The sequence below is a fragment of the Corvus brachyrhynchos genome, unplaced genomic scaffold, assembly GCF_000691975.1.
Source record: "Corvus brachyrhynchos isolate BGI_N302 unplaced genomic scaffold, ASM69197v1 scaffold61, whole genome shotgun sequence".
NCBI classification, from domain to species: Eukaryota; Metazoa; Chordata; class Aves; order Passeriformes; family Corvidae; genus Corvus; species Corvus brachyrhynchos.
In genome coordinates, this window is record NW_008236478.1 from 9,785,171 (window position 1) to 9,803,625 (window position 18,455).

The window sequence follows — 18,455 nt, forward strand, 5'->3', positions numbered from 1 at the left end:
TGTCGGCAGGAAAAACTGACCTTTCCTGTCACTACTGCTTGCATCCTCTCAGCATTTTCTCATGTGAGGGGTGATTAATGAGCAGGGATGGTGGAGGATGTTGATTTAGCTCCATTCCTCACAGTGAGGGTGCCTTTTTTTACTCCCTATGGCCATCCAAGACAGCAGCACACACAGGTGCATTTTGTGAACCTTGGTTTAAATTTTGCTGTCTGGTATTTCTGTACATAGAGAATACAGAGCTGAGCTGTGCACGGAGCCTGAGGTGTGACCTGGGTCAGGACCTTGGGCTCCTGAGTGTTAAATACTCTTGTCTTTGTAAGCCTCTGAACAGAGCTGTCAGCCAGAGCACCATGAAAGCCTTACCCAGCCACCCCACTCTGTGGGCTGCACTTGGTTCTGTAAGTCGGGATGCTGACATCTCTTCTCAACAAGCTTCAGTTGCTTAAATAATATTGAACAGTGCATCCTCCAGATGTTCTTCAGAGAGATAATGTGTGAGAAAATACAAGGCTATGAATGTGTCTCTTCTTGTTTTCTTGCTGCTCCTGTATTGGCAGACCTGAGAGGTTGTTGTAGTGAATTCTCAAGGCTGGAGAGTTACAACAGGATAAAGGGATAAAGGAGTAGCTTTAGTCTGTGTGTGTGTTTTTGCAGCTGTGCTTCAGGATCTGCATTTACATCTTGCTCTTTCCACTGCTGACTTTTTTGCATTCTTCATGTAAAGCTCCTCCAGACAAATGACGAGAGACCATTTACTAAAAATACCTGAATTCAAGAGTCAGAGCAATGCAAAGCAAAGCTCTGTTCTTTGCCAGTGGGAACAGATGTGAGGTGAGGCATGAAGAAACAGCATTGACTGGGGATCTGTTTTGCAATCAGTCATTGGTATAAGCGAAGGAAGGATGACCAGTGCATCACTTTTCAGGCTTGTTATCTGCCTGCAGATAGAGGAGCCTCTCTTGATTTTGGGTTGCAAAACACTTTGTGAGCTTTTTGACTTGCAGAGCACTATTTGGTGAACAGAGGAATACGAGGGGTGTGCTGTGTGCTAGTCCTTTTTTGTCATCATTGTTATTCTGAAAAGAACTATTAGGCTTGTCAAAACTAATTAAGGGAACAAGTAAATGGCACTGGAAAGGAACTTCAAGCTAGAATGACATGTTTCAGGAGACTACTCTCATTCCCTGGTGCACACTTAATAGGCATTATGAGTAGATCCACAGAGCTTGTGTATGCAAATGCACAATGGTAATGAGTATTCTGGATTTTGTTGGGATATGCTTAGGTTCTTCTAATTACAGTCCCTTTTAGAATGAATAGTATTGTCACAGACTGATGTCTCTTATTATCTGGGCCAGGAACAGGTTTGCCCCATTGCCACAGGGGGAGATACAGTGCCCTCTCCATCTGGGGGGGGGGATGACCCAGAGGGTGTCAGGGGACCAGGTAAGGCCACCTGACATTGTGGTGTCAGGACACACCAAATGGCTCTGAGTAGAAGTCCTGGTGTCTGGCTTCCAGAAGGATGGATGCCAGAAGAGTGCATTTAAGGGTGAATTTAAGTAGGAAACCTGTTGGGAAGGGCTGCAGGGCAAGTCCCTAAAGTGTTCCCAACCTTTGCCTCAAAATGCTGAAATTAGCACTCTGTTTCATAAAGTTGTGATGAATAGATATGATAGTATCCCTGTAGTCCCTATTGGCATGTCATAGGCAAGGGTGATGCTTGCTGAATGACTGAAATTACAGCAATTAGTGCTACTCGTCTGAAAAAGGCAGAAAGCTTCTGCAATGGACTAGAAAGACTACTTTCTATATACGTTGGGGACTAATACTGCAGCACACTTTAATGTTTTTCACTGATATTTAAAGGAATTTCTATGTATCCTACTGTCACTTTTAACTGTGTCCATGTAGTGGGAAGATTTGACCCCAATAACTGCTTGATCACAGGAACTCAGGCTCATTCTGGCATCCTTACTAATAACAGACAGCACTTTCTTCCTTGTGGGATCACCCTGGAACTGATGGTAGCGATTAAGGAGCAGACTGTTTCTCACTGTGAGTGGAATGATGAAAGCCCTGCCCGTGCTGCTTTGTTCTGTTGTGTTGCTATCTTTTGGCCACAATTCAGTGTGTTGTGAATGGACTTGCTATCGATGTGGTGCCCTCGTTAACGAGCGGTGCCAGTTTCAGTTACCTACACAAGTGGGTCATAATGTAGTTGTTTTGACATGTGCAGCACTGGCTGATCTTAGCTGAACTCCAGCACATTTATATGTTTGTCGTTGCTTCAGTTGCTGTGTTTTTTGTGGGATTCACAAAAATATATCAGAGCATCTGTATTTTTTTTTATTATTATTATTTTTAATGTTTCTGCTGTTGATGCCCCAAGGATGAAAACAGCGAAAGAATGTGATTAAAATGTTTTCAGAACGTTGGGGAATTCTGAACGTTGGCTGGCTCAGAGGGAATCTATTATTTACAATCTACTGTATCAAATTCAACTCACACCAAATTAGAAACTGATTTTTGTCATTGTCCCTTTTTAATCTAACCCTGTGGTTAACTCAGGAGAGGCAGCACCATAAATCACGTGGACATCTATGGATTTTTTTTTCCCCTGCTAGCCATTGCTAGGACTAAATGTTCATCTCTCAGTGATTCTTATCATCCAGGACACTAATAATAACATTTCTCTTCTGGGCTTGACTTTCCCTCTTCCAGGAGGAAAGGTATCTTTTTAATGTGCTTTGAAAAACATTTTTAGGGAGTAAATAACAATGCACAGGAAGATTTGGCTTGGGGTGCTTGAGTTTCAGCTAGTGAGATTAAAGAAACTCCTCGTGCCTTGTTCCATAATTATCAAGGACCATGGATGGCATGGGGTCATGGTGTGAATAATGAATGCTTTCTCACCTTTTTCAAATCAGAAATTCACCATATGTGCTTCACTGTTTTTCTTTTGAAGATGGAGAAATGGAGGTAAACAACGGTAAGACTGCCCAGCAAATCAGGGGCAAGTTAGGAAACTTAGTCTTTCGTGTCTCTAATCAGCCAAATAAAACCTCCTTTTAATTTGCTTTCTGAAGGCATGAGGCTGCTGTGCCCTTGGTTTTCCTTCAGCATTAAAACAGAACTCTGATTTTACTGGGTCTTGGGACCAGCTCTCTTTGCCACCACAGGGACGGTCATGGTAGTCTTGATCTTGTAGACAGGGGACAGGCAGGATCACTCTCCTGTGCCTGGGAAGGTTGGTGTAGGGCCCCTGAGTGTGGTCTGTGTAGAAACACAAGGGAGATGAGATGTTACAAGATGGGGACCTACATACCAGGTGTCCCAAGGTAGGTTTGAACTGGTTTTGCTTTCCCTCACCATCTCTGTCTGATCGCAGCCTTTCAGCTAACTGGCTGTCTTCTTTCTCTTTCTCTCTCTCTCTGTCCTCCCAGGTCAGTGGCTGGTTTGGATAAAGAACCTGACCTTGTGCACATGGAAGCCCGGACAGCTGATGGACGTGAGTGCCTGCAGCCAATGCTAAAAACTGGGCTTTGAGCCAAGAATGGAGTGGGAATGAGAATTCACTTTACCCATTTTACCTCCCCATTTACATTTTAATTGGTAGGGGAGATGTGGGTCATGGGGTTTGATGTGATGCTCTTATCCTGAGACTGCAGGGGAAAGTCATGGGCTGCAGTGCTTGTGTCTGTGGAGAGGGTGGACAGAAGCACAATCTGTTGAGCTAAGGAGACATCTGTTCTGTTCCCTATTTAGCTGTTCCAGTATCATGTAGTTTATATCAATTGTAAAGAGCTGGGCTACCAGCACTGTGCCATGGAACCTCTGTGGACTTCCAGAGGTGCTCAAAACAGCTGGGTGGTACCTGGGAATTTGAGAAATTACCTGGAGTCAGACTTATTCTCTGGCCAGAATGTCCCTATGCCCCTTTGTTTTGTACTGAAAGTATTTTTTAGTTTTGCTATATTCATAATGTATGAATAGGTGTTCCATAATAAAACATTATGGGCCTTGAAAAGGTGCCTGGATCTAAAGCAGGAAATAGGAAAAAAAATTCTTAACTCCTCACTGAAATGAATCTAGTCACATTTGCAGTGGAATGGATTCCTATGTAGTTAATCTCCAGCAAAGACAATGGTATTAGATGTAAGTTGACTTACTCTCTCCAAAGTGTTCTAGATATTTCTCACAGGAACTGCAGCATAGCAATGCATCTGCTTCTGGTGTGGAACTTTACTCCAGTGTGAGGAAATGGGAGCAGTGGGACAAGTGTCCCTTTTTGGTGCAGGGTCAGTGTAGAAAACCAGCACAGGATTGAAGAGTTAGGGGATTTCTGGGGGGAAAAAGCCTCATTTTTGTTGGTTGAAAACTTTTCTCTGTTTTAGTCAAGCACTGCGTAGGCCAGATGTGTGAACAAACTCCTGTCTATCAAGTTGGCTTCTCTGAGGTGGTGGATTTCTAATATCACTCATTGGCCTCCCACAGCTATTTAGTGATGGCAGCTGAATAAATATCAGGCAATAAAAGCTCAGGGGTGACAGCTGTTTGTTGAATATGTGGAAAAAGCGAAACAGGCCGACAGGTGGGTGGACAAGGTAGGGAGGCATCTTCAGTGCCTTTGCTGCTGTGTGTACTGTCACAGGTATGATGGGAGAAGTGGTCAAAAACAAAAAAAAAACAAGTAAGCAAGCAAACAAACTGCTGATGGAGTCTGTTTTCAAACTAAGTTTAAACTTGCTCACCCAGCTATTTGAATATTGGATATGTCAAGGATGTAAATGTTTGAAAGATGTATCCCCAGCTTACAGACAGCTCTCTTCCTTCAGGTCTTGTTTGCTCAGGGGTTTGCTCTTCATTCTTGTTTAATGTATAAATTCAGCATTTTGAAATTGGCAGCTAATGGTGTTGAGGGTTCCACTGAAAGTCAGGCTTGGCTGGTGGTGTCAGCAAAACAGCCCCATTGCAGGCACCATCCCAGACCAGCTGGGCTGTGCTGGCCTTGCTGGAGTGTACCAAATGACTCCTCTCCCAGCACAGCACAAAAGAACAGTGTTGCTCCAATTAGAGGTTTTAAAGCTTAAAAGAATCTTAGTTTGTGTTACAGAGCAATGACAGCCTCCCCAGAGCACTACTGTACAGCTCTGGGTGCTCAGGAATGGGGTGCTGAACTTTTCTCCCAGTTAGTTCTGTAACCAAATTGGGCCTTTATGTGCTCAGTGAAATGGCTGAGGCACTTACACCTGCTGGAAAACAGGGCCCCACAGTTACTTCCTCTCGATCAGAAAGTTTCTGATGGAAGTTTTCCTCAGTATTATGCAGAAGGAAGGAAAGGCTTCTCTAATGCCTCTTTTAGGTCAGTCTGGTGGCCCAGTCACTTATTTGATGCATTAACAGACATGGATTTAAGTATTCCCATTGCGTAGTTCAATTCAGGTAGAAGAATCCATGCCTTCAATGTCACTGGCTACTTGAAAAATACATTATTCTTCTAGATTGGGCATTTTTCTTTCCACTTCTTCTGTTTTCCTCCATGCATTTCATTAAAAAAAAAAAAAAAAAAGTAAAGAGAAAAAGCGGTGGGGAAGGGAGGGGAAGGAAAGGAAATGGTATTAGGATTAGACTCCTGAATTTGATGATTTAATTTTTTTTTTTTTTTTTTTTTTTTTTTATTTTTTACGTGCTCTGGAGCTGGGAGCAGGTGGTGGGGCATGCTGGAGTCTCATTCATCCATAAATGAGTCAGGGCTATCAATAAGCTTATGGATCTGGGAGCTGGAAGTCCTGTTCACCTCCGTGGTGTCTGTCCTTCAAGACATCTTGCCACATGGTTTTGTCTGTCCAGTCATTAGAAATGGTTGTGTCTCTGAAAAACCCATCTGCCCCATGTCTAGTCTCCTTAAATACTGCAAGATGCTGATAATTCTAGTGCCTATCTGATCTCAAGCTGTTCCCATCTTTTGTAGCAGATGAAGTTTTTCACATTTTTTCGACATCTTGGCAGCATCATTGTAGCAGAATAATAATCGAGGCTTGCATTTTTGTATTATAAAAATATGTAGGAGCCTTGGGCATTGTGCCTTCTGCCAGGGTGTAATAGGCAGCAGCAAGGACAGGGCTGGATGCAAGGGAACTATTATGAACACACTGACACAAGCACCCACCAGCATTCCTGGGAAGGATATATTGAACTTTCTGATGTTCGGTGAGCTAATCTTTGCCCCGCTCACAGATACGGTGCAATAAACAGGATTTGAATTATAGGAAAAAGAGGGGGAAAAAAGCTAACCAGAAAGATAAAACAGTGTAACTAATTCCTGGAGAGTCTACATGTCTTTTTCTTTGGGGGAAAAATTATTGAGGCCAGTGAGTTTTTTCTTCCTCCCATGGAAACCTTCATGATTTTACGATTTTAAATCTTGCCTAAGACCAGGACCTGATTTAAGCTGAGCCAATCTGCCAATGCAACTTGTTTCCATCAGCTGCCCTTCTCCCTGTTAGCCATGCTGGCCAGCCATCCCCGCTTTCAGCTGCCTTATTAAGGAAGGAGCAGGAATTGCGGTCCTGTGTCTCTGTAACTCACAGTGACCTGCTCACAGGTTGGCCCTTTGCAGCCTTCAGCACAGTGACACAACAGGTTTGACTGTCTCACTGCCTCCCTTCAGGGACCCACGTCTCTGGGGAGAGCCTCTTGTGCTCCTGCTTCCTGCCAAAGCTGGCATGGCTGGCAGGAATAGATGAGACTTGGTAGCTCGGCTTATCTCACCAGTTTGTCCCTTCCAGTTTCAAGAAATTGTTTCCTTTTTGTCACTTCAAAAAGGGTAAAAATACATTCCAGAATCTCAAGATGGAAGACTGTGTTAAATAGCAATGAGGAGGCGGTTCAAGCTCCTCAACTGGAAAATGGCTGCACATCTGTGAAAGCCATTCCCTAATCCTAAGTGAGGTGGGGAGGGTTTGTGCGGAGGCATGGATGCTGGGATTTGAGCTACAGCAAGCCTTCCAGGCTGCTCGATGTCCATATTGCCACATTCACAGATGAGCTGAGAAAGTGGCTGGATGTTGGTTAGAAGCATGAGAAGTTTTTAATGCTGTCTGGGAAGTAGGGAGCTCTTCTCAACTCCTTTTGCAGTGGCATATAATAAAAATCCCAAAAGTAACAAAAAATCCACAGGCGAAAAAAACCCTGAAAACCAAAACACCCTTTAATTCTGGTGTTGTATAGGACAATGCATAAACTGGAAGGAATCCCCAGATAGAAACAACCTCCCTTAAGAAATACACCTCTCAGTGATAGGTATGCAAGGCTTTGGAGGCATGGCTTAGTCTCATGTCACCTGCCTCTCTAGGTGGATGTCCTTTTACCTTGTGTCTGTGCAAAAGGGGGGTGCAAAATTACCTCATTTTGGAGGAGAGGGAGATATTAGCTTGGAAGTTAGGATGGTCTCTTCTCTCTTAAATTGAGACTTTTGTTGAGAGACCCTGTACTTTCTATGTTGAGAAGATGTGCCCTGTGAATGGCACCCTTTAAGGAGCTTGAGCAGGGACTTGAGATTGTTTCTCACTTTGAGTTGCACACAAGTGGGAACTGAACTGGGTGCTGCTGCATTTTTTACTGGATTTTTTAACGTATTTTAAAGGGAATTATTTTTTATTTTTTTTGGGGAAGTGGGAAAAAAGCAAGACTTAACTTTATCTGGTATCCTAAAGCAGACAGGTTTAAAGATATTTTATTTGTGTCTGGTTTTTTTTTTTAATAGGTTTGTATTTTAAAATATATGAAAACAAATAAATAAGAGACTAAATGGAAAATGGGTAGTGAGCTACCCCCCTTCTCTACCACCATCTCCTTGTGAATATTAATCAGGTGCCATTCTTTGAGTATATTTGATTGCTGGTGTAAGACACTCAAAATGACACATTTCCTGATAGGCAGGAAGCTCGTTGTCATGTCAACACTTGTGATTTATCTGCGTTTATTTGTGACAGGTTTTTATTCCTCTTCCCATTCTGTCACTCAGCAGCAGCAAATTATTCCCTTTTTGGAAGGATAAGAATATCCAGGCGACTGTGTGGGAGAACGTACTAGAGGGAATGAGCTTCTAAAAATACAACTCCTGACCTCTCCTCCTTGTTCTGCCTAATTTTAGAGCTACCTCAAAGAGCAAGTCACTGCTGTTGATCTCTTTGGATAGCATGGCAGCACTTAAGACCATCTTGTTTTCTGAGGAGTTGCTTTTATCCACTGCAAGGTTGTCCTAGGTTCCACACTGAGGAGCTAAATAGCAGCTCTGGGCCAAGTGTGTGTATATCAATTGATGAAGAACTTTAATTTATGCCAGCTGAAAGTCTGACCTCTCTGCTGCTGCTGGTGGTATTTTATTTTGGGAGAAAGCACAGCTCCAATACTCTGGTTATTTGGCACTGTCTCCAGGTCAGGTGTTTTTCACCATGCACTTTAATCACCACTCTGAGCTGGCACCAGCAACATTTTCTGCCGCTTTAGCATCCTCAGTGGGACTGTGATTTCATTACTGCACCAGACCTGTGCGACTGCTCTGACTCAGCCCTTATTAAGGTAGCCCTTATTAACCTGGAATCCCTGGAGCATCAACCCAGAACCAGGTCTGCAGCCTTCAAACAGGGGCCTTCAGTCACTGGGTGGTTGGGCATGGACCTTTATCAGATTAAAGCTTGGTTGTAGTTTGTGATGTTTTTAGACAAAATATTTTAGAAATTATTAGTCTAATTATTAATGCCTCTGACTTGCATTCTTTTTGCATTTTTAAGAGTGTTGGTGAGACAAGACTATAAAAGAGGAAACTACCAGTCTGTGAATCTTGTTTTAGCATCTGGGAAGGCAGCTGGCTGAATCTTGGAGGATTTCAATTGTGCCCCTCCAGAGCTTTCCGCTGCCCCACATTTTGCTGTCACTGCAAGGACACAGACTAAGGACAAGGCAGATTCTTTTGGGATGGAGAATCCTGTAAGCAGCTTTTCTGGGATAGTGACTGTCTTTTTAAACTTCTCTTTTATCATTTTGGGCTCAATTTGACAAGATCCATGTTAGAAGGTTCTGTTGTGATCTAAAATCACTGCACCAGGCTCACCCCAGCCCTTATTAACTTGCTGTTTACTTCATTGATGGTCTGTCCTCACCCTTTGTAGAAAAGCAAAGAAGCATTTGAATCTGGGAAGCCTGTAGAAGTGCCACACTGCAAAAGATATGACCCTTTTTATCACTCCAGCTGTCATCCTAGTAGTATTTTCATTTTCTCCCTGATTTACAGTTTTCAGAAGAGCAGCTGAAAAGCAGAGATGGCATATTTAGATTACACACATCCAGAAACACAGTACCTTCATTGTTCTGTTTCATGAGGCCCTTTCTTAGCCTGAGTGAAATAATGCTTAACCCCCTATAACCCCTCTCAACTTGCTGGAAGTGAGCACGTCTCTCTTATTCTAAGTTTCTGTATGTGTGCCTTTTCCTTCTGTTGTCTTCATGTTCTTCTCCCAGTCCTGTTCCTCCTCTCAAACAACACCAAGGCCTGACAAGATCTCATTAGTGTGATGCTCTTCTCATCTTCTCTCTAGACAGAAGCATTTGATGCTTCTTGCAGTGCATATAACTGCTGTTGGGACTCTTCAGCTATTTCATGTCCATGGCATTTTCATTCCTAGCCTATGCTGGCTATAAAGATTTAATTTTGGGAGATGCTTGTCATTTTCACAGCAAAATAAGTTAAATAATAGTGTTGGTTTGGGCTTTTTTGCTTTTTTTTGTGTTTTACTACCACAGTTAAAATCAGTCAACAAGGCTAGGATGTTTCAGAGGGAAGACTGGGATATGATTTCTGGAAGGGTATTGGAGTTGGTAATTTCTACCTGGGTGGCTTCTTCTGCTCCATATGGTTTCATCATCAGCTTTCTGATGCACTTATGGTTGGTACCCTTCATTTATGGTTTGAGCTTCAGTCTCCTGAGGGATGTCTGCACAATAGGGAAGGGAATGGCAAAGTGTCGAAGTGTGATGAATTCCTAACTTCAGAGAGCAGTTACAGTGTCAAAGGCTGGAGGCAGATCATGAAATAACATCTGCCTAGTTGGAGATGAGAACTTCTTTTGAGCTGCTGATGGTGTTTACAGCCAAGTGGCTCCTACCTGGGAACTCATGTGTCCATGTTCTCCCATTGCAGACACCCACTATTTGACCTGTCGGATCCAGGAGTGCTCCGAGACCAAAAGGAGTGGGCCCTTCTCGCGCTCCATTGATGTCAGCTCCCTTGTTGTGCAGGATGAATACATCTTCATCCAGGTACGTTGCCTTTGTACAACAGGGACATTAATTCTGCCTGCACAAGGAATTTTTTCTGTGCAAGGGAGGAGGCATAGTCTTAGGATAAGCACATGGAACCACAGTTCATAAGAGCTGGGAGTCCATCCCGTTGGCTCTGCAGTCTGACACAAAGCACTTGATCTCTCTGCTCATCACATGTCTTGAATCTTACATATTTTTAAAGTTTGTTCATTAAGGGTCCATGGATTTCACAACTGTGTGGCTACTTGTAAAATACAAAGGAGCTAAAAATGAGTTGGGGAGAACAGAGGAGAACAAAGGAAAGGTGTGAATGATTGTTTTAACAACTGGAAAGGTTTATGCTGATTTGACAGTCAAGTAATGCTAACAGAGTGAACCAAAATTTGCAGTAGGAGGTAAAAGAGCAGAAAGATTGAGAAAAGATGTTACAGGGCAACTTCAAAGTGAAAGATGGCTGTAAATTTGTCAGTTGGTGATGATTTTGGAGATGAGGAGAAAGTGACAGAAATCGAATGAGAAACTACATGTTTTTGAGATTTTTTGAGAATACATGGGCTGGATGGAACAGGGCCATCTCTCAAAATTTTGTGTCTGTGGAAGACTGAGAATGAATAGTACAGTCTGGAAGAACACTTCCTGAAGATGTGCCATTTGGTTAAAAACTGAGAGCCAGGCTGTGGTGATTCCAGATCGTGGGAAGCTCAGGAGACACAGAGATTACAGACATGGTGATGTTAACTGCTTGTCACCAGTGCTGAAGCAGGGGGAACAAAATGAGATGAGGATTGGATTCAGGTGGTACAAAAAAGACACACACTTCCCTTTTTGAGTGAGACTGGGTCACAGTAAGTTTCTATTTTATTCCCTTTAGGGAGCATTTTTCTTGACTGTATCCGAATTATGAGAAAGTTTTGCTCTGTTTATTGTAAAACTTTCTTATAAATGGGAAGACTGATATTTCTGTGCTGGGATTAGGTGGAGGACTGGATCCCTATGGCCTGGGAGGACATACATGTGGGAGTATGAAAACTGCATGCATTTGAGTAACATTGGCAGAATTCTGAGAGTGGGGGAGTCTGCTGCTCTGGAGATGACCTACTGCCATGGGAGCTACAGCTCCCCTGAATCCCCCATGAAACCCAGCCTGCTACTGCTTCCTTTGGCATGGGGGACACCCACTGCTAGAAAACACTGTGAATGCAGTTTTTGCAACTTATTAAGTCATGATTTGACTAAAGGCAACGGCTTTCTGATCGATAAATGCTCTGTTCTCCAAGGGGTATTTTAGAGAGACTCTCTTAATGTGGTGGTTTATGTCTGTGGCTAAAGGTGTTGTGGAACATCCAGTTCTTTAAGCATGAGGCCTTACAGACATTTCTGACTCTACAGCTCTCACTTGTGTTAAAACAAGGCCACTCTGTTTAGAATCTTGATCTCACAGCAACGACATGGGCCTGATGCGTGTGTTCCTCTGCCTCAAATCAGCAGTGAGCAGCTCAGGCTATTAGCTGCTAAATGCTTCAAGTTAAAAAAAAGTGTGTGTATGTATACAAACACATGCATGTATGTATATGTAATACTCAAGTGCCTTGACTATTCTTAGCAAGGTTTTATTATAGCTTAATGGGTGTTTGACTTGAAAATCACATCCCCACGCTTCAAAAAGCTGTTAAATATACACACAGAACGTTGCTTCTGCTTTGGGCAGGAGACTCTCCATTCCCAGGCTGTCTCTCCCTTTCCCTGCTTTTTGTATCACACTGGCAGGGTTTCTGCCTGTCCTGCAGCCAGCTGTAAGTGGCTGCAGACGCTGGGCAGGGATTGAGTCCATGCAGTGCTGGAGTGACACGCAGGCACTTCAGATTCACAGCACACTCTGAGCTGAAGGTGTGCTAAATCCACCGTGTCCAGCACATGGTCAATGGACTATGCAGAGTGTTAGCTTGGTACATATGTAGGAGTGCTGATATGTCCTGGATGTTATTAGTCTCACAAACCTTGTGATGTTGCTGCCTATTATGGGATGTGTCAGACTGACTGTTTGCAGTGTCTCGCACATATTGTTCAGTCTGGATAATCTTGGACAGAAGTGTGGGAGCCAGGTCTTCAGATTTTTAAATATTAGACAGAAATGAATAAATAAATATCAAATTAAATGTTAAGAACCTGGTGAGGTTTAATAGCTGCATAAAGGGTTGGTGCATGAGTTCTGATATGTCTGTTCTGGAACAAATCAGAATTAATGTCTTGGAGTGGAGAGAGGAACTTGTTTCTTTTAACTTTTGTCATTAAACCAGCAGATTTTTTAGTCTAAATCTGTAGTCAGTGCTCCTCTAAAGTGAGTGGAGAGATCAAAACTTTCAGGGTCAATTTATCTCCTATTTCACCTATTTCAGCATGAGATAGGTTTCTCTTTGAATATGCCTTTCTCTTTAATATTAGAAGGAACCAAAGTAGAGCTTAGTGAAGACCCCAAATTTTGTGACAGCTAAAGTTAGGGAGGATGAACTCCAGCTATTGCTATCGATGTTTCAGATTATCTGCATACAGTTATTTACTAGTGAATATCCATTTTAACCAAGTTGATGAACAGGCCTGTAGTGTAAGATTGCTGGGAAACATTAACCTGTGTAACTGTGCACTCGAAGCAAACGTGATACAGTGATCCATAATGGTTAGGGGAAAGAAGAGCACAGAAGGTATGATAATGCCATTATAAATCAATGATTCCTGTTGTGCAGCACTTCTGAAAGGATCTTGCAGAATTACAGTACGAAGAAAGAAAATGAGAATTATCTTATGCTTGAAAATTTCTTTTCTGTTGAAGAGAGTTTTAAAAGACTGGCACTGGTTACCAGGCAAAAGAGATAAATAACATAGCCCATGAGGAAAGATGTAAAAGGTAATGTGGAAGGAAGAAAGAAATAGTTACTAAGAGAGAGTAGGAAGAATTCTAATGAATAAAACGGTAGGACATCACTCTGAATTTATTGACTGACTTTCTGTTCGATTGATCAATAGTTATTTAAGGATGCCTAGCATGCCACTAAGATTGGATTGGATAATCCTGCATAAATTGATACTTTAAGAGGAAATCTTACCCTCTCTTGCATGTGTAAGTTTTCATTCAGTTCACAGTATGCTCTGGTGTAACCAGGAGTCAATATCATCATCTTCTTTCATGATTAATACTTAAAATTCATACAACTTGCAAAAAAGGTCGTTTATTTGTGATAAAACCTTGGAACATATCTGGACTTATTTACTATAGCCAAAAAGGAGCTAATTTGATGATAAATTTGCCATTTAATATCTGTGTCAGTGGTGTTCAATTACATAACTGTGCTCTAGTGAGTACTCATTCAGTATCACTTTCCAAACTCAGGTGCAGACATAACCTGCAACTGCCTAGAAGATTTGGTTCCTGACAATTACCTGAAATGCTACAGTATTTTCATGTGCAGAGCCTACATTATAAGACACAGGGATCAGGGATAGTCTTTTGGTTTATGTCTGAGTATAGAGTACTGATACTTTGGAGAATTAATATGTTAAAAAATAAATTACAGAGGGAATTCTGGGAAAGGTATTTTTCAAGCAGGTCTTGTATCATTATTTCTAGTGGAATTGCTCAGGTTGCTGAAAAGTGTTGAAAATTAAATAGGCTTTAATTAAAATGGTGACTATTTTTCAGGAAATTCTATTTTGACTGAGACAGCATTGTTTGGAGAACACCTTTTTTATTTTCCTATAAGTAAAAAAATAATATCAATGCTACTTGGTTTTTTAAAGAGAAGAGGAGGAATAATTTGTGTATGTTTCCTTGTCAACAGATCAAAATTTCCCACTAAAAATGCAGGAAAGCACGAGCAAATGTCACCACTTACTGCAGGCAGTGAGGAGAGTCTGGGCCACATAAGTCCCAGTACACTATTGCTTGTTTGTGGTGGTCTGAGAAGTCCTGGGGGTATGAATTCGTGCATTTGCTGGGAATCAGCTTTGCTCTGGGACAGTGCTTTTTGCAGAGAGCAGCATTCTTGTGGGCAGACCTGTAGGTGCCATAGACAGCTGAGTATTGCCAAGTTAAAGTAGCTGTTGCTGGTTGCCCAAAGGTTATGTGCAAGCATCTCGGGTGCAATGGCTCCGTGGTTTTTCTGGGTGGCCAGAGTCCCACCCTGGATGAGCCTGGCCACTGTTGGAGAGGGATGACATTCCCAGTGCAGACCTGTGTGAGGACTGTTTTCACACAGAAGCCTAGGTATCAGGAGAGGGACAAACAGTGATGAAACTCTTCAGAATGTGTGACATGAAGCCTGCTGGCACTACTACTGTTATAGTGCTGGTGACCTAAGGACATCAGTGGGACAAAGTTTACAGGGAGACACACTGTTTTTTATGAGTAGGAACTGATAGAGTTAGGAAAGGGACAGATAAGATTTTGGGCATACTCACAAGATCCTAAGGGACTTGAGGAAGGATTTGGTCTCTGAAAATTGTTCTTTCTTTTTTTTCCCCAGCTGTAGATGTGGGTCTCATATTTCCCTCCCCCTATAAATCTTGCTGTGTTGTGTAAACCCTTAGGTGGGTGGCTTTCCCCCCAGAGATCATACCAGTCTAGTCCAGCATGCAGTTATCACTGTCCGTATTCCTCTCTTATGCTTCTGTCTCTGTCAGCATTTGGAGACCCTCAGGGTTACGTTGGCCTTTTTGATTTGAGCTGGCTGTAAGTCAGTGCAGAGATGTGTGGATAGGTGATCAATACCTGTCTTGGTTGTTTTTATGTCTTTATTTTTTTCCAGGATGCTGCAGACTCTGCTATCCCAGCAGAGAGCAGCTGAAGTTGATCTGAATTGTAGCTCAGACTTTCAGTACTTTCCATACCAGTGACAATGCTACTGGGTACAGAAGACTCCTCAGATTTAGCAGCTGATACCTGGTTTGGGTTTGGGGGTGATGCAGGCCAAACAAATGCCTTTGGAGATGCGCCCTGTCTGATTTCTCTTTGACTGGTGGTCTCATAAGGACAAGGAACGATCCCTGTAAACTTTGTTTGAAAAGGATTGGCCTTTGGCTTTAGATCCTGGTCCATTTCCACTTTAAATGGGGAGTGCTTTGCACCACTAACCAGAAAGGCATGCTGAGAGGCAGTACCTTATCATTTTCCAAGGCCTTTAAAGAGTGGGAACATGGGTACCACTTCCCCTTTCCATCCTATGGCATAATTTATCAAGGTGTTTAGCTGCAGGCTGAAACACAAGAGTGTCTTGTCTCTCACCTGGCCCCTGCTGCTACTTCTCCTGGGAACCTTTCTTGTCTTCTTTCTTTGCCATTTCATTTGTGATTCAGTCTCCTGGGAACTGCACATCTTCCTCTTGACTCCATATTCCTTCAGGTTGTCCTGGGACATACGAAGGTTCCATGTTCAAAAAGCTAAGTTGCTCTCTTGGTGGCCCTTTGTTTTGAGGTTGATGTGATGAAGCTAGAAAGGAGTGTGAGGGCAGCTGGGGAGAGAGAGAGGGTCTTGGCTGTGGTTTAAAATCCTCCTGAATGTGATGGGGTCTGTGGTGTTGCCATTTAGAGCAAGAGATGTGGTTACTCACATCTTGCTCATGCAGCAGTGTAGAAGCAGCTGCAGTTCTTGTAGGAACTGTAGGAATTACATGTGGAAAGGGAAAAGTTTAAGTCAAAATCCTCTTCTTTGATACTGGTCTTCTATCTGGCTCTTCTTCACCTTCTGAAGTAATTCTGAACTTAGAAGATTTCTGCCTAATTCAGGGAGTTGCACAGCAGGGCAGCACCTCAGCCTGTTCACTGGCTTGAGTGAGAAAGAAAAAACACAGAATTTCTCCAGAGGTTGTTGTGTGGTGCAGCTGAGTGGGAGTCTTAACAGTGCACATCTGAATAACTCCTCTGGCTCACAGGAGCAAACACTTCTGCCAAAATCTGTTGAACCAATTCAATCTTCTTTTACATCAGAAAAGTCTCCTTAAAACATGTGCAGATGTCAGTATTCACCCACAATCACTGATAACTTCTTACAAAACCTATGGATAATATTTCCTTTTTTGGATGCCTGATGTCTCATCAGAGTATGTACAAAAATTTCAGCTGAAGTAATTTAATGCAAAATGGCACTTACAGACTTTCTTTATATCTGAATCAAATTCTGGTTTTATCAGGATGGATATAGTTATGATAACATTTTTTTTCCCCTAGCCTCAGTAAAAAAAAAAAAAAAATTATTTATAACGTTAGAATCCAGGTGGGGGGGACATTTCTCTTTGGGGTGTTATAGAGGGGGAAAAAATTTCCTGGTTCTAGAAGCTATCTATATTTAAGCTCAGCTCAGAGAAGTAGTTTAATAATATTACTGGTTGTAACTATGATTGTTTAGGAACACTTGGAAGTGCTTATGTTTAGTAGGACATGAGTGTATGTTTCAAGTTTATTGAGTATTTAAGGATAGGCTAAATGAGCATATTTGCTGAATTGAAGTCATTTATCAGGTGAGAAGACTTCAACCAACAGTCACAGCTGAGCTTATGCTAATTCATAGGGAATCCTGACCTCAGTTATCAAGTTATCAATTTAAAAACTTAAATAAGAATAAGTGCTAAATTTCCCCAGGAATAAAAGGGTTTTTATTTAATTTTTTTTTATTAACATGAGACTTCTCGGCAGTGAAACAGGATAGAGGGGAGAACTTAAACATTTATTGCCCAGTGTAGAGCCTTCTCTTTATTTTCATAGAAACTAAATACACCATGTTCAAATATAAATTTCTTTCCTCCATTTTTTCCTCCATTAACTGGGAGCCAAAGGTCTTAACAGAAATCAATCCATGCAATTTATTTTTAACTTCACCCTGCTTAGCTACGATTGATTTTTATCTTTGCGATCGATGGTAGAGAAAACGGTTTGGCGGGACAATGGAGCACTCTCCAGCTTGTAGGGGTTGGTCTGTGAGTCTTTTATTGAAGGAATCATTAAAAGCTTATTATGAAACTAATAGGATGGAGACGTTTAAATGATGAACACGATTACACCTGTTTTACTGGTGAATAATGCCTGCTACAGCTGATCTCCTCTCCCTCCTATTTAAAATGCTGGACAGCGCTCCAGTGGGGGAAATTAATCCATAGAGATGAAAGAAAGTGCATCCTACATGCTAGTTAAAAGCTCTTCTTAAAGCAAGACAGGCAATAAGTAGTTAGCTACTTTCCTATTCACTGCTGGGTGCTTTTCATCCATTTCTAGCACAGTTTTGTCTTTTCTGTGCCAAATATCACATTTGGAACTTGAGCCTAAACATCTCTTGATAAAAAACCCTATTAACATTTTCCTTTATTTATTTATTTATTTTTTATTGATTTCCTTTCTAGGGCTTTTTGTGCTGTACTTTCTTTTATCACTCTCTCCCCTCCCCTCACGTTGTCTGATTGATCAGCTGAAGATGTAAAGTATTGCCTTGGCAAACTCATATGTTTCCTCTGAAATCAAAGAGAGATTTAATGTGTACAATTATGCTCTTCTCAAGTTGGTTTCTGTGTGGGTAATGTGCATCTGCAGCTCTGATGTGGCTTGTGTTTTGGTGTAACTGTGGCACATTTTCGGCAGGAGCTGCTTTTAAAACAAATGCAATACTTTCACTCAGGATTACTCTGTCCTTTAGCTGTGTCACCTTTGCTCTGAGGGGAGAGGGAGGTGAACAGGGACTGGGCCAGTATAATAAATGCTCCTTTGTCGTAGCAAATTTTCTGTGATGGATGAGATGCTCTAAAGAGTGTCATGTTTTCCAAGCCTGCTGAATTTACCGGGCAACTTGAGGGTGCTTTGTGCACAGAAACCGCACAGCATGCTCCGGTATTTGCGTATTGTCCAATGACTGTGCAGAAGGCATGATATTAATGAAAATCACAGGGAAATAATTCAGACTGGATGGTACCTATCATGATGGGATTTATGCTGGGGCAGTGGAGAACCTCACTACACAGAAATATCTGGAAGATTGCTTTTCCTCGCCATGGTGGGCAATCAAGAAGGAAGAACATTACACTAGGTTAATGTTCGCCCTCATCTTCTGAACCTCTTGTGACTGGAATTGTGGTTAGACCTGGGAGACGAGG

The 18,455-nt window shown here is 42.1% G+C and overlaps 1 protein-coding gene across 1 annotated transcript in view; it reads left to right on the plus strand.

The window, feature by feature from the left end:
- Positions 1-18,455, plus strand: part of SORCS3 (sortilin related VPS10 domain containing receptor 3) — a 277,450-nt gene that overhangs the window by 188,721 nt on the left and 70,274 nt on the right. Inside the window, exons 7-8 of the mRNA XM_008643870.2 lie at positions 3,450-3,514; positions 10,208-10,326. Coding sequence (XP_008642092.2) covers positions 3,450-3,514; positions 10,208-10,326 — 184 coding nt within the window. The remainder of the gene's footprint in view (positions 1-3,449; positions 3,515-10,207; positions 10,327-18,455) is intronic.